Source organism: Callospermophilus lateralis, chromosome 2 (assembly GCF_048772815.1).
Source record: "Callospermophilus lateralis isolate mCalLat2 chromosome 2, mCalLat2.hap1, whole genome shotgun sequence".
NCBI classification, from domain to species: Eukaryota; Metazoa; Chordata; class Mammalia; order Rodentia; family Sciuridae; genus Callospermophilus; species Callospermophilus lateralis.
This window is the reverse complement of record NC_135306.1, coordinates 160,877,960-160,891,538: the sequence shown is the minus strand read 5'-3', so window position 1 is coordinate 160,891,538 and position 13,579 is coordinate 160,877,960. Positions and strand designations below refer to the sequence as shown.

General features: G+C 45.6%; 1 protein-coding gene and 1 pseudogene across 1 annotated transcript in view; both read left to right on the top strand.

The window, feature by feature from the left end:
- Window positions 1–13,579, top strand: part of Galnt18 (polypeptide N-acetylgalactosaminyltransferase 18) — a 333,826-nt gene that overhangs the window by 284,552 nt on the left and 35,695 nt on the right. Inside the window, exon 9 of the mRNA XM_076844211.2 lies at window positions 4,579–4,674. Coding sequence (XP_076700326.1) covers window positions 4,579–4,674 — 96 coding nt within the window. The remainder of the gene's footprint in view (window positions 1–4,578; window positions 4,675–13,579) is intronic.
- On the top strand, window positions 6,098–8,787 carry LOC143392115 (endosome-associated-trafficking regulator 1 pseudogene; annotated as a pseudogene).

Genomic DNA, 13,579 nt, shown 5'->3' with positions numbered 1-13,579 from the left:
CCCCCATAGGAGGCAGCAGGATGGGGGGCTGAGGACAGAACATAAGGCTTGAGTCAGACAGACCTGGCTCAGATCTTAGCCTCTTCCCAAGCTAGTATTTTCCTGTCTGTGGGCCTCAGTTTCTTCGTCTGGTAAATGGAATAAATTAATTCTGTCCTCATAGAATAGAAGCAAATCTGAGATATATAAATGTGTTTTCTAGGTTAAAATACTTTGAGCATGATAAAGTCTCTCATTCTCCCAATATTCTCAAGACCCTACAACTCTTAAGGTATTTTCAACAGCATCTGATCAATTTGGGGCTATCTCACCTGGTTTTTGTTGATTTAAGCCCCTAAGACCATTCTGTGAAGTTATTATGTTATCTACATGTTTGATTTAAGCCCCTAAGACCGTTCTGTGAAGTTATTATCTCCATGTTACAGATGGGGAAACAGAGAGGCAAAATGTGACCCGCCCATAGTATATAATGATAATCAACAGTGAAACTGAATCTAATTGAAGCCCCTTTTTTGATGCCCTGTGGTCTGAACTGAGTTCAAATCCTGCCTGAGCAGGGAACTCAATGCACAGAGCATTTTTCTGAGAGCAGGAAGAATCCTTGCTGCGAGATTGGACTCAGTGTTCTCAATGGTCCTCCCAATGTTAACATCCTGGGATTCTCAAGTACCCAAAGCTGGCATCTCAGAACATGTGCACCCAGAGTCTCTGTTGTCCAGGAGGCCAGCCTAGAGGAAGGACACATATCCTCCCATAAGAGTCCTCAGATGTGATTGGCATGTTCCAAGAGAACTGCCCGAAGCCTCTCGCCTCTAATCTTCTCAAGCTGATGGAATTCAGAGGTCAGAAAACATCTCAGCTGCTGCTGCCCACTGTTATCTGAAGCTCCAAATCCTGCCATCACCATGGAAACATATTGTACTGCAAGGTGTCCATTGGTCCCCTCTACCTCACCAGCAACACCACTGCCTTGGCCACTGTTAGACCCAGTCCTGAGAGGATAGTGATGCTACCATAGCTCCAGAGAAACTATTGGCTGGCTTCAAACCTCTGAGTCAGGGTCAACTTCCAGACTTATGTTCTCAGTAGGCTATTGACAGTAACTGAACAGAATTAGCCAAACTTACCCATAGATGCAGAGGAAGCAGTAAGAGTGGAGGTGTGTGCACATGGTCCAAGATACTTCTGGATCTTGGCCAAAGGGATTCTCATCCTTCACGTAAGTGTCTGACTTGAAGTAAGACAAGTAAGTAAGTATACATATGCAGCAGATTTACCATGTAGCCCTTTGATGCCAGACCCAGAAACATTTGGTTGGCCAAATAGTAAGTGGCATATACAGGGTTGTGATCTAGATCTGTCTGACCCCATAGCTTGGACTGTTTTCATTCTGTCATACTGAGACACATCAACTCATTGTTCCAAAGGGCTGAGCTGTGTCCCATCCCCAGGGCTGGTGGAGGTCTCTGAACCCTGCACGTTCATCTGCTGGCTCCTTGCAGAACACAGCCAGCCTCTCCTCCCTCCACCTCGTTCATGGCAGTGGTAGAATCTCGGCTCCTACATGAACAGAGACATGCTTGCTTGTCCAGAGAACATAATGAACCCTTAACATGGGCTAAAAGGTGAAGATGGGTGGAGCAAGATGCAGCCACAAAAGCAAGAGAATTTACTGGGTCTGAATTGTTCTTCCTGGTTATCCTTTTTCGCTCTACAATAGAGAGACCAGATGTCTTTCTGTTGCAAAGATTTTTTTTTTTTTTTTTCGTTTTCTTTGTCAGCTCTTACCCAAACTACATTTTGCAGGTCAAACTTCTAGGTCTCCCAGTTGTGTCAGTGTGAAGTCTATACTCTAGCCCACTAATCCTCTGATAGGTCTCATTTATGACTTGTGCAGGCAGAAGGACCTGTGGCCTTCCTTGTGTGGGAATGGGCTTCCCGTGGATTACTGGGATTCATGTCCAGGAGATGGAGTAGCTTTGGATGAATTCCAGCTCTGGTGCTGAGAGCAAAGACGGAGCAGCACCTGGAAACAGACATGCCTGGAGTCTGAACGTTTGCTTTGCCACTTATTTGCTGTGTAACCTTGACAATGTGAAAAACCTTAATGGTTATAGTAACCCATTTCATGGGGCATGTTTTATAGCCTCAGGACTGTAGCCATTTTTATGTCGGAATGAGCCTGGGCTTTGGAGTCAGACAGACCCCATCTCTGCCGCTTGTCCAACTCTGATGCCACTCATTTCAGAATGCCATTCATGTGTTCATTTTCTTCATACACTCATTGAAGGAGTAGTGAATGCCTTGTGCCTTGGTCCATGTGCTATATAGTGAGAAAGACAGAGACTCAGTCTGGTGACTAATTGGGGGCAGGGGCAGAAGAAGAAGCAATAAGAATGCAATATGCCAGGGAGAAGAGAATGGGTGACATGAGAGGTGCCCACACAGTGGGAAAAGCATCACAGGCAAGGAGGGGAGGTGGAGCTTGCTACTACACCATGGTTACTTCATCCTAAAAAGAGATAATATTGTGGACCTGACTGGATTATTTTGAGAAGTAGCTGTGATACACATGGAAGGTACTTCACACGGTATATGGAACTGAGATGCAGTCGTAAAAGCTAGTTTCCCTGAATGGCTTTCAGGAAGGTTCTGGCAGTAAAATAGCAGCTAAAAGCCACGGCCCATTTGCTGTTTGCCAGCCCCATTGCTGAGCACTTGTTGATGTTGTCTTACTTAACCCTCGCACAACCCTATGAGGAAGGCACTATTATTATCCCTATTTTAGAGAGAAGAAACAGGAAGAAGTTATGTTGCTTTGCCTAAGACCACCCAGCTGGAGCTAGGAATCCATCCCAGCCTGGCTCTCCACACTGCTTCAACAGTCCACCTGCTTATGGGGGAGAGAGGTCACAGAGCCAGGGAGGGCTGTATCAGAAGACACCCGCTCCTCACCCAGAGAGTGGCTTTAGAAACCAGGGAAAAACCAAGCCTAACATCAGGGCTCCCTGGGTCTTTACTTATGGCAGTTAGCAGGTCTTGCTGATGGATTCCAGTGCTTGGCTTGAGATGTGACACCTGCCTCTCAGTGGGTGCAGGACAAGTCCAAAATGTGTTTATATGCTGTCCTCCCGCAAGGCAAGCCCAGGAGTGGGTACATGATAAAGGACAGCTGCCTAGCTGACTCTGGGGCCCCTGCCTAGGGAGTGAACACACATCCATACCAGTTTCTCCACAACTTCCAAGCCCTGTGAGACGAAGCTGTCCTCACCCACTGGAGCTAGGAGAGAAGGCTAAATTTGTGCCCCTTGATTGAGTTCATTCCACTCCTGTCACAATATATCAGGACAACAGAATGCTCTCTGTCCCTGGCCTTCCCCAGAAAGATGACCTGCTTCTTGTTCATTTCCTCTGTCCTTCTGGACTCTGATCCCCAGCCCCCTCTTCTAAACAGGGCTTTGTGTTGCTAAGAGAAACCCAGTCAGGCGAGCTCAAGTGGGGGTGGCAGGAAGGTACCACAAATTCCCTATGGGCACAGGAACTGAAGTATGGCTGGTCACGGGCATACAAGTGAGGGAGCTACTGAAGCCAGAGCGGGGGCAGAATGGCTCTCTTGCCTCTAATTTTATCTCTCTCATGCTTTATCTCATCCTTGGTCACAACCAGCTTTCTCTGCTTGCACATGGCCTAATAGATTCCCCACACTTAATCTCAATAGCCCCCTAATTCTAGTGACTGCCCCCCATTAACCACAGTCTCCAGATCTCATTGAGATTTCCATCAATATAAGAGAAAGATGAAGTGGCCAAATTTCAGAGAGTTGGGGAGGAGAGAGGAGGAGAGAAACAGAATCATTTATTCATTCTAAGCTGGTGCTAGAGGAGCACTGTTCTACGCAGTGGTGGTTGGTCAGCTGTGAGTGGGCTTAGCACAAGGGAGTAGAATATGGGCTCTCTGGCCCAGACATGTTCTGTAATCACCAAGACTGTGGGTCCATGTCCCTTGATGTGAGGATAGGTACATCTTTCTTCTCCTGCTTCAACTCTGGCCCCTCTTTTCTTCATCTCCCACTGGACCTCCCACTGTGGAGGGCCCTCAGAAGCTAGGCCACCACCGGGGCATGGCCACATCCTTGCTGGATCTGCAGGAAGCAGAGAAAGACCTGTTCCTAGAGGACCTTTGAGGCCAGCAAACAGCTAACATGTTGCCCATTTCCCCCAACTCTCTAGAGCAAAGACAACTCTTGAGGACCCCAGAAGACCCCAAGAAGTGGCGGGAGTGAAGACCCTAGCACCATCTTGCTTACACACCTGTGTGTCTTTCTTCTTTACGCAGAAGATCTCAGCTCCCTAAAACCAGCTTGCTGTTGAATGAGATGTGACTATGTCTCCCTGGGTGGAGGCCAGTCTCTCCTTGCACCTTTCTGCAAGGCAAAAGCTGCCGTGTGCTGATTCCATGGTGTCATGGGACCTTGGGTCGGTTAAGAAGATTGGCTCTGAGGAACCCCTGTTTCTCCTGAGTTAATGCATGTGTTTTCTCTCTTCTCTTTGGTGTGGCCATCTCTCCTCTGATGTGCAGCTACAGAATTCCCTGAAGACTGATCTGTGTCTTGATCAGGGGCCAGATACAGAGAACGTTCCCATCATGTACATTTGCCATGGGATGACACCTCAGGTAAGTCCTCTAGAGAGCCCCGTGCCAGAGGGTATAAAGTGGGTGTCTGGTGGGGAGAAGATTGGCTAAATTCTGTGGTGGCTGCCCTCAGATCAGCTGCTTCTGGTTTCCATCAGGTAGTATTCTCATGAGCATAAGAGGATACCGGTGTTGCCTGGAAGGGGGGTGGGAGGGCGGATGCTTGGGGACCAGGATTCTCTAGGGTGGAGATGAGAACACAAACACAGGTGACAGGTGAATCACAGTCCTTGTTTTGGCGATCAAGCCCCTCCCTAGCAGGAAGGAGCCGGGGCACTTCCCCACAGGCTCCCTGATGTGTCTGAGTCTCTCCAGAGTGCCAGTCTCTCTCCTAGAGTGGGTCATAACTGGGGCTAAAATTACATTCGTGGGACTCCTTTCCAGCTCTTGTGACCTAGTAGTTACCAGGAACATGGCTTATCCTCAAACATTCCCCTTTAAATGGCTATGCTTCAGATACACAAAGAGGACATCAAGATACAGACCAGAGAGATGGCTCACTGAATGAATTAGAGTAGAGAATCATTTTCCAGTAATGCCATGGGGTAACCTATTCTGAATTGATGACATTCCCGGAGTTCACCTAACACTAGAAGAGAACAATGACTTAAAAGCAATGTTATTGTGTGTGTCTGTACTCCTACAATTGCAATTCTATATTTAAAAGAGTTGCCCCCTACATAACTGAAGACTGTCAAGGCACATGTTGGTACCCTGCATATGAACAATGAGACTCCCTAGGTGATCTGCCTTTGGGATCCTACCGCCTGGTCTTTCTTGTGGGCTCAGTTGCTGTGACATCACAAATCACTATCCACACACCACCTCATACAGCAACTCATTGTTCACTATATATAGTAAGATGGTGTGACATTTTTAATAGGTGAGTATCTTTATGTAAACTTTTAATTGATGTATAGCATATTTACAGAAAATAAGTGAATTATAAGAGTACAGCCTAATGAATTTTCACAGAGTGAACACATTTATGTAACCAGCACCCAAATTTTTTAAAAAATTACTGATTTTGAATTTTCAGTAAACAATATCTTATGATATGGTTCATACCTTCTGGTACTGGTTCCTGCATTCATGAAATGCATTCTTCCTGTTTCATGTAGTTGTAATTTTCTCATTTCCATTACTGCACACTATTTCATGCTATACCAAAGTTTACTCTGTGTTCTGCTGTTGATGGACCCTTGGTCTCTTGTGGGTTAGAAATACTATAAATACTGCTGAAATGGACATCTTTGCTCATGTCCTGTGGTTCACATATATGTTCATTTCTTTTGGATTTATACCTAAAAGTAGTGTTGGTGTATGTTCATTTTTTAGTGACATTGCCTGTGTGAGTCTATTCAGGCTGCAAAAAAAAAAAAAAAAAAAAAAAAAAAAATCCCACATGTCGGGTGGTTTCAACAACAGAAATTTGTTTTCTCATGATTTGGAGCCTGAGAAGCTGAAGCTCAAGTGCCAGCCAATCTGGTTTCTGGTAGAGGCCCTCTTCCTGGCTTGCAGAGGGCCTTCTTTCGATGTGCTCTCAGGACAGGTAGAAAGGGTAGGAACGAGCTTTTTGGTATGGAATCCTATAAGGATACTAATCCTATCAGATCAGGGCTCCACACTATGACTTCTCCTAACCTTAACCTGAAGATTTGGAGAAGTTTCAGCCTATCCACTTCACAACCCACGAGCAACCTTGTTCTGAAGAGAACACTAAAGGTATAGCTCTTGATAGTTCTTGAGTGTGGTTCAGGGACTTAACCCTCTCAGCAGAGGAGAGGAATAGAGATGGGATCTCACCAGCAGATGGCATCTCCCCACCCTGTCAGTTTGAACTAAAGGAAGCAGGGAAAGTGGGAGGGCATGAGGAAGGCTGTTGGATCCATAGCTCTATCTGGCAGCAAATGTGGACCAGTCTCTCTCAGGGAAAGGGAAGAATGATGCCAAAGGCCACTGAGATATTGCTAGGGCTGCCACTCCCCCCACAGACCCTGGGAGCAGGGCTGGCATCCCTGTAGCCAAGGAGGCAGGACCACCTGCAGGGCTATGGGGATGAGGCTGCTTCTGTTCCCAGGTCCTGGAGGGCAGAGAATTAAACCAAAGAGGACTGTCTTTGGTCCTTAAAAGCAAATGGTGGAAGTGACAGCCAGAAGATGGGAGTGCGGGTGGGCCTCTGTTCAGGCAAGCCCCCTCTGTCCTGGCCCAGAGCCTCATCTTCCTGAGGATTTGGGCTATGGAAAGGGAAAATGTACCAAGGAAGCTCACAGACACATTTTTGGAGATGACAAACTAGAAGACCTTGCAAAAGCAAATCTGTTCTGATACACAAAGAGGACATCAAGACACAGACCAGAGAGATGGCTCACTGAATGAGTTAGAATAGAGAATCATTGTTCAATAATGCCATAGGGTAATCTATTCTGAATTGATGACATTCCCAGAGTTCACCTAACTCTAGAAGAGAACAATGACTTAAAAGCAATGTTATTGTGTGTGTGTGTGTACTCCTACAATTGCAATTCTAAATTTAAAAGAGTTGCCCCTACATAACTGAAGACTGTCAAGGCACAAGTTGTTTTTAAAGATTTCTGAAAACCAAGAATCTCGGTCTGTTGAAAGAGGACGCAACCAATAGCATACCCCCCAGAGGCTGGCGACATCCTGGAAGAGGAGGAGGAAGATGAGGGTAGTGGGTAGAATGGGGCCTATTTGTCGTCTGTTGTAGAGAAAGCTCATTCCTCCAGGGCCAGGGCCAACACGTCACCCTGTGGCATGTACCTTTCCTTTTTCCCCACCCGGTTGAACCTGGCAGGGCCTGAGTCTCTGTGCCCCTGGAGACTGAGGGACACAGATGCACGCATCTCTCTGGCGTCTCCAGCAGAGAGTCCTCGCGCAGAGTTTATAACTCATGGGGAGTCTCTGGGAGACAGACACCTGCGGAGGCTGCAGATAAGTTCCAAAGTACTGAAAGATGAAAATGCTAAGCTAAGAAGAAAGCCGAATGAGGTTCAGAGCTTCCCTGAAACTCAAACAGAAATGGCAAGGACGCCTGAGCGGAAGCTATCAGCAAAGATGATCAAGGAGGAGAGAGACCGGCCCGACCTGGAGTCAGTGGTCCAGCAGGTGGAGCAGAACCTGAGCTGATGGAGAAATGGGCTGGAAAGGCACAAAATCACCTCATGAAGCTGAGACAGGAAATCAACTTGTGCCAGGCACAGGTCTCCAACTGCAAGCACGAGAAGGAAGCCCTGAAGTCCGGCCAGGGTGCCAGCCTGACGGTGGGAAAGCAGAGCACCGACAAGGCCTTGCGGAATCTCCGTGTTGTCAGGAACAGTTGCACACGCCTCCATAAAGCAGCTAGTTTCTGGAGCTGAAACACCGAATTTTGTTACTGAAATCCTTAAATCTCGAATATACTTTATATACAACCAGAGGCATGAAAAAATGTGCTCTGTATGTGTAATATGGATTGGAATGCATTCCATTGTCATATATTTAAAAAATCAATAAAAAGGAATAAATAAATAAATAAGCAAAATAAAGATCCATTGACAACTAAAAAAAAAAAAAAAATTTCCAAAATAAAAGAGGAAGATGAAAAGCCTTAAGGACCTCTAGATGCTTCCAGCTCCCAGCTCCATGAGCCCTGATCAGCAGTGCTTCATCTGAAAGTGCAATTGGGCCCCAAACTGTGCAGTCTTCACCCAGAGTATTTATCATGAGATACTAATTTCATGACCTAAAACAGTGTTATTGACCATCTGCAATAGGAGCGGCTCTTGTCCACAATTTGCTTTTGTGGTTTATGTGCAGTCCTTCTTGTGAAATTCTTGCTGTTTTATAGATTCAGTAATCTGTTGGGAGAAATTTTTATAAAATTCAGTGAGTCTTTAAATTATTAAACATGAAAACAGCAGTTCTGTAATAAGTGCTCTTCCATTTTCGTCCCAGAACATTGATAAGTTCAAAAAAAAGGTAATGGAGTTTGCCGTTTGCCAGGTTTTAGACTTATCTGACTCCTCCCCCTTCTGTTATTCCAACCTCTAGATTTCGGAAAGGAGTTCTACCCTATACCTGTCCCACCACTGAATTTTGGAAACTCATAACTTGTCAGGTTTCATGGGCTCACAGATGCCTTGGTATGAATTTTACCTCCCAGCCTCACCCATACCTGATTTAGGTGCTGCTTAGATAAGACTTTGGATTTCAGACTCCAAAGTTGAGGCTGGAATGGTTAAGAACTTTGGGGCTGTTGAGGTGGAGTGAATGTATTTTGCATTCCTAAGGACTTGATTTAGGGGGGTCAGGGACAGCATGCTACAATTGTGATCCCTTCTAGATTCATAAGTTGAAATCCTAGCCCTGGCAGTATTGGGAGTAAAGAAGTAATTAAGGGTGAGTGAGATGGTAAGGGTAGAGCCCTGATCTAATAGGATTGGTGGCCTTATTAGAATAGACACCAGAGGGCTCACTTGGAAGACACAGAAATAAAGCAGCTTTCTCAAGCTAGGAGGAGAGCCCTAATTGGTGGCATCTTAATATAGAGCTTCCCAGCCTCCAGAATTGTGAGGAAATGAATTTCTTTATTTAAACTATTTAGTCTATGGTACTTTGTTATAGTAGCCCAAAATAACAAATGTATGGCCAAAGAGGCTGCCAGAGTTGAACCAATTTTTGTTCCCACCAGCCATTTATGAGAGTTCTAGTTGCTCCACATCCTTGGTCAATTTTTGGTATTATCTGTATTTTTAATTGTTCAATTTTGGGTATTATCTGTATTTTTAATTGTTCAATTTTGGGTATTACCTTTATTTTTAACTGTAGCCCTGGGTGGGTATATAGTAGTATCACATTGTGTCTTTACTTGCATTTCTCTAATTAGTAGCAAAGCTAAATGCCTATTTTTTAATCTCAAAATACTCCCAGGCTGGGTCAAGATGGCCAGGTCACAATAGTTTGTTTTTTTGTAAATTCCCTCTCTACTTTCTAATACTCATGATCTTGTCTGGACCACTGGACAAGTGTTGGATGTCCCCTCTATGAGACGGCAGGTGCTGGCCTGATCACAGGCTGCCAGTTCTCAATCAGCTACAGATGGTCTAATATGGAACAGGTTGTGCTGTGGTTGCAGCAGATTCTGGGACCAGACTGCTCCAGTCTAGCTTTAAAGCTTTCTAGTTGTGAAATCCCAACATGTTTTCTAAATCTGGACCCATTTCCTTATGTACAGATTATAGAGTTTTAAATCATGCTGTGGGTTCGGCTTGGTTTGGATGTGTCCAACAAGGGTTCATGTGATGATACTGAGTCTTCATTGTAAGATATTAAGAGAGTAGAAACTTGATCCAGTTATGGTGTTCTAGAGGTGGGCCTCTGGGAGGTGATGAGGATTATGTAAGTTATTAGGATAAAGCCTTTGATTGAATCCTGGTGGCTTTATAAGAAGAAAGAAGGAGACCAGAATAGACATACCCATGTGCTCCATGTCAGTTACCCTGTCATGACCTGTACCACCTTAGAATTCTGCCAGCAAGAAGGCCACCAACGAATGCAGGCCCTTAGATCTCCAAAACCATGATCAAAATACACACTTTTTTCTTTATAATGTAGCCTGACTCAGGTATTTCTCTGTAGCAAAACAAAATGGAAGAATACAAATTACATGTATCATAAAGGTTCTTGTGAGAATTTAATACATGTAAAGGATTTGCAATAGTGCCTGGCACATAGTAAATGCTTGATAAATGCAAGCTATTAGGATTGCTATAGCTGCAGTGTCACCATTACTACTACTCATTAAGCCTGATTCTTGCCAAGTGTAAATACCCTCATCCTGCACTGAACTGACTCTCCTTGACATCATTTACTGTCTGCCATGAGTTTATATCCTGGTCCATAAACTGACTGGAGTATCACTGAGTTGCTATGGCAGCAACAATGCAGTGGATTCAGGGAAAGGGCAGTGTAGTGGACCTCAGAAGGCCTGAGTCCTAGGTTTGATCTTGCCACACATTTGCAATGTCACCTTTACCTTCTTTGGGCCTTTATTTTGTTTTACTCTTTGGTGGGGGTAGAATTTGACTTTAAAGTACACAAATCTTAAGTGGAAAGTTCAATGAAGCCCTACATCATTTGTGTTCTCTAGAGTCATCAGGCAGATCCAGCCCATCAACCCACAGGGCTTCCTCATTCATCCTCTTGGTCAGTATCTACACCAAACGGTTGATGACTCTTGTGATCTCCTCTACCATTGATTGGTGTCACGTGGGCCTGATCTCCTATGTGTAAACAGTGATGCTGGATTGAGGCATCTCTAAGCCAAGCTTTGCCAACTCTGACAACCTGCTTGTCTCCAAATCCTTTGTTCTGAAACTCAATTGTGCTGGGAAGTTGTGAATCTGGGCTGTGCTTACCAGGAACCCTGGGAGCTGCCTTTGTCAATCAGATTCTTGATTTGCAGTTGCAGCATCTTGAAGACTTGGGTCTCCCTTTCCCATCCCCCAAGGCGGGCTGTCCAGGGACCACTGGCCCAGTTGCCCTTTCCTACCAGCTCATGCTGAGATGAAGAGCTGTCAGTGCCCAAGGCATGGACGCTTGGGAGCAGCCTCAAGTCACCATTTCCCAGGGCAGGAAGGTGTGGGACTTTGTTGTGGCAGCAATTGGATAAGGCTGGCCTGCCCAGGTACCTGGGAGAGCCAGAGGAGCAGCTAATCCTGGAGTTAGGCCGTGTACCCCTAGGCAGGGTTCCACTTCCACCCAGGTTGAGGATGGTAGGATCAGGGATGAGTGGTGGGTGAGCATTCATGGCCCCTGGCTGGGAAGGTCTCCCAAAGATATCTTCCAGGCCTCACGAACTTCACTGGCTCCTGGAGAGGTGCTCAGGGATGTGCTGCCTGAGGGCAGAGTCAGGGTACATTCAGGAGACTCTGGATAGATGCTGGCCCCCAGGAGGCCTCTGAATCCCCCAGATTTGGTCCAAATCAAACGTCTGTCATGCATCTCCAAGGATGTTACTCCACCCTGGCAGCTCTCAGAACAGTCTTTTACAGGACAAGGGCAGCCCAGGAAAGGTCACATGTACATGAATAGGACTGCCAGCCACAAGTAATTGTGCAGGTGTTACACTGTACATCTCCAGAGGTGCCTCACATTTTTATCTGGGGAATATAGACCAGCCGAGGTGACAGTCTTTCTGGTCTCTGCTATGAAACCTCACCTGTTCTTCCCTGAGCATCACACTTGATAGGAAGCCTGACAACGTTGAAATGCAAGTAATAAGGCAATGCATAGTGTTTGAGAACCACACTATCTGGGCTCACATCTCAACTGGGTTCGTTGGGTAGGTGTCATAGCGTCCTTGTGCCTCTATTTCCTTACCTATAAAATACAGAGTGTGGTATCACCTACCTTGTAGGGTTGTTATTAACATTAAATAAATGAATACACAATAAGCATTTAGACAATGAAGGCTGGCACATAGTCACTGCTTATTAAATGTGGGTCATTATTATTACAAGTTGGGTAAAGAGACTCGAGACTGTGTCCTTAAGCTGAAATAATAGGCATTGATTAGCCTGGAAAGAACAGTTAAGGTGGGCATGAAAAGTCCCTCCAAATTATAAGGACACACACTTTTGGCTGAGAATAAGGAAATTCCCCCCAGCCATTGATTTTTGTGATATTGACCTCCCAAGGCAGGGTTGGTGGGTCCCAGGGACCCTAGGATGGGTTTCCATGTCACACAGACCCGTAAGCTTCGGTTTAAGCTGAGGCTGCTCCTCTTCTGGTGCTCTATGACTTTAGGACTCCTTCCCTTCTGTGTGTGTGTTTCTTGTTTAATCAATGAGACTCTGTCATGTGCCACACACATGCTGTTCTTGGCCTGAAAGACAGTGATGAACCAGAAAAGCACTCCTGCCCTCATGAAGTTTATAGTCTAGAGCCAGAGACAGTCCCTTCTGTATTTATCAGTCCTCAAATCTCCACCACAGCCAAGATGTGAACTTGTTCCTCTCCTGAGCTTGCCTGTGTGGCCGCCATTGAGCTTCATGACTTGGCTCTTAGCCAGCTGTGGCCAAAAAAAAAAATGGGGAAGGTGGAAGAAGGACTGTGGTCTGTCCTAGGTCTTCCCACTGACCTTGGAAAATGGTTAAATAAGTACTCGTTGCATTTGAGAAAGTGAGCATCTTCAGGCATTTTTCTAAAAAAAAAAAAAAAAAAAAAAAAGGAATAAGATAGATTAAGTACAAAGTGTTTAATATCCTACAGGGGAATAAAATTGTAGCCTGGAGTGTGCTTTTTTATACCCCAGCAGAAATCTAGGAGTTAGCACGTGACTTCAGAGTGTCTGAGTGAGGATTGAAAGGTAAATAGCCAACTCAAACATGGATAGAATTCTCTCCGAAAAGTGCATTCTTGGGTGAACCTGTTAAACAAAGCTCCAGTATGATATGAAAGGACAAGCCACCTCCCCTTTCTTTTGTCTTATTTCCAGGTTTTAGATATTGTTCTTACTCTTTTCACAAAAATCTGTAGAAGGTTGGTGACTCTGTGGCCATATGGGACTCCATGACCCTTGTGGATCCCTGTGGCCTTTCCCTGTTCCTACGCTGCCATCGCAAAGCTCAATAAGCTGAGAGGCTCATGCAGCAGGAATCTATCCTCTCATAGTTCAGGAAAGCTGGGAAGGCCCACATCAAGGTGCCGACAGGCCACGCTCCCGCAGGAGGTGCTGGGATCCGTTCCGGGCCTCTCTGCCTGCTTCTGATGGTGCCTGGGTGTGTTTCAGCACAGCCCCCACTCCTCCCATGACATCCTCTGGGGGTGTGTGTCCCAAATTTCCCATTTTATAGGGGCACTAGCCGTCCTGGATTAGAGGCCT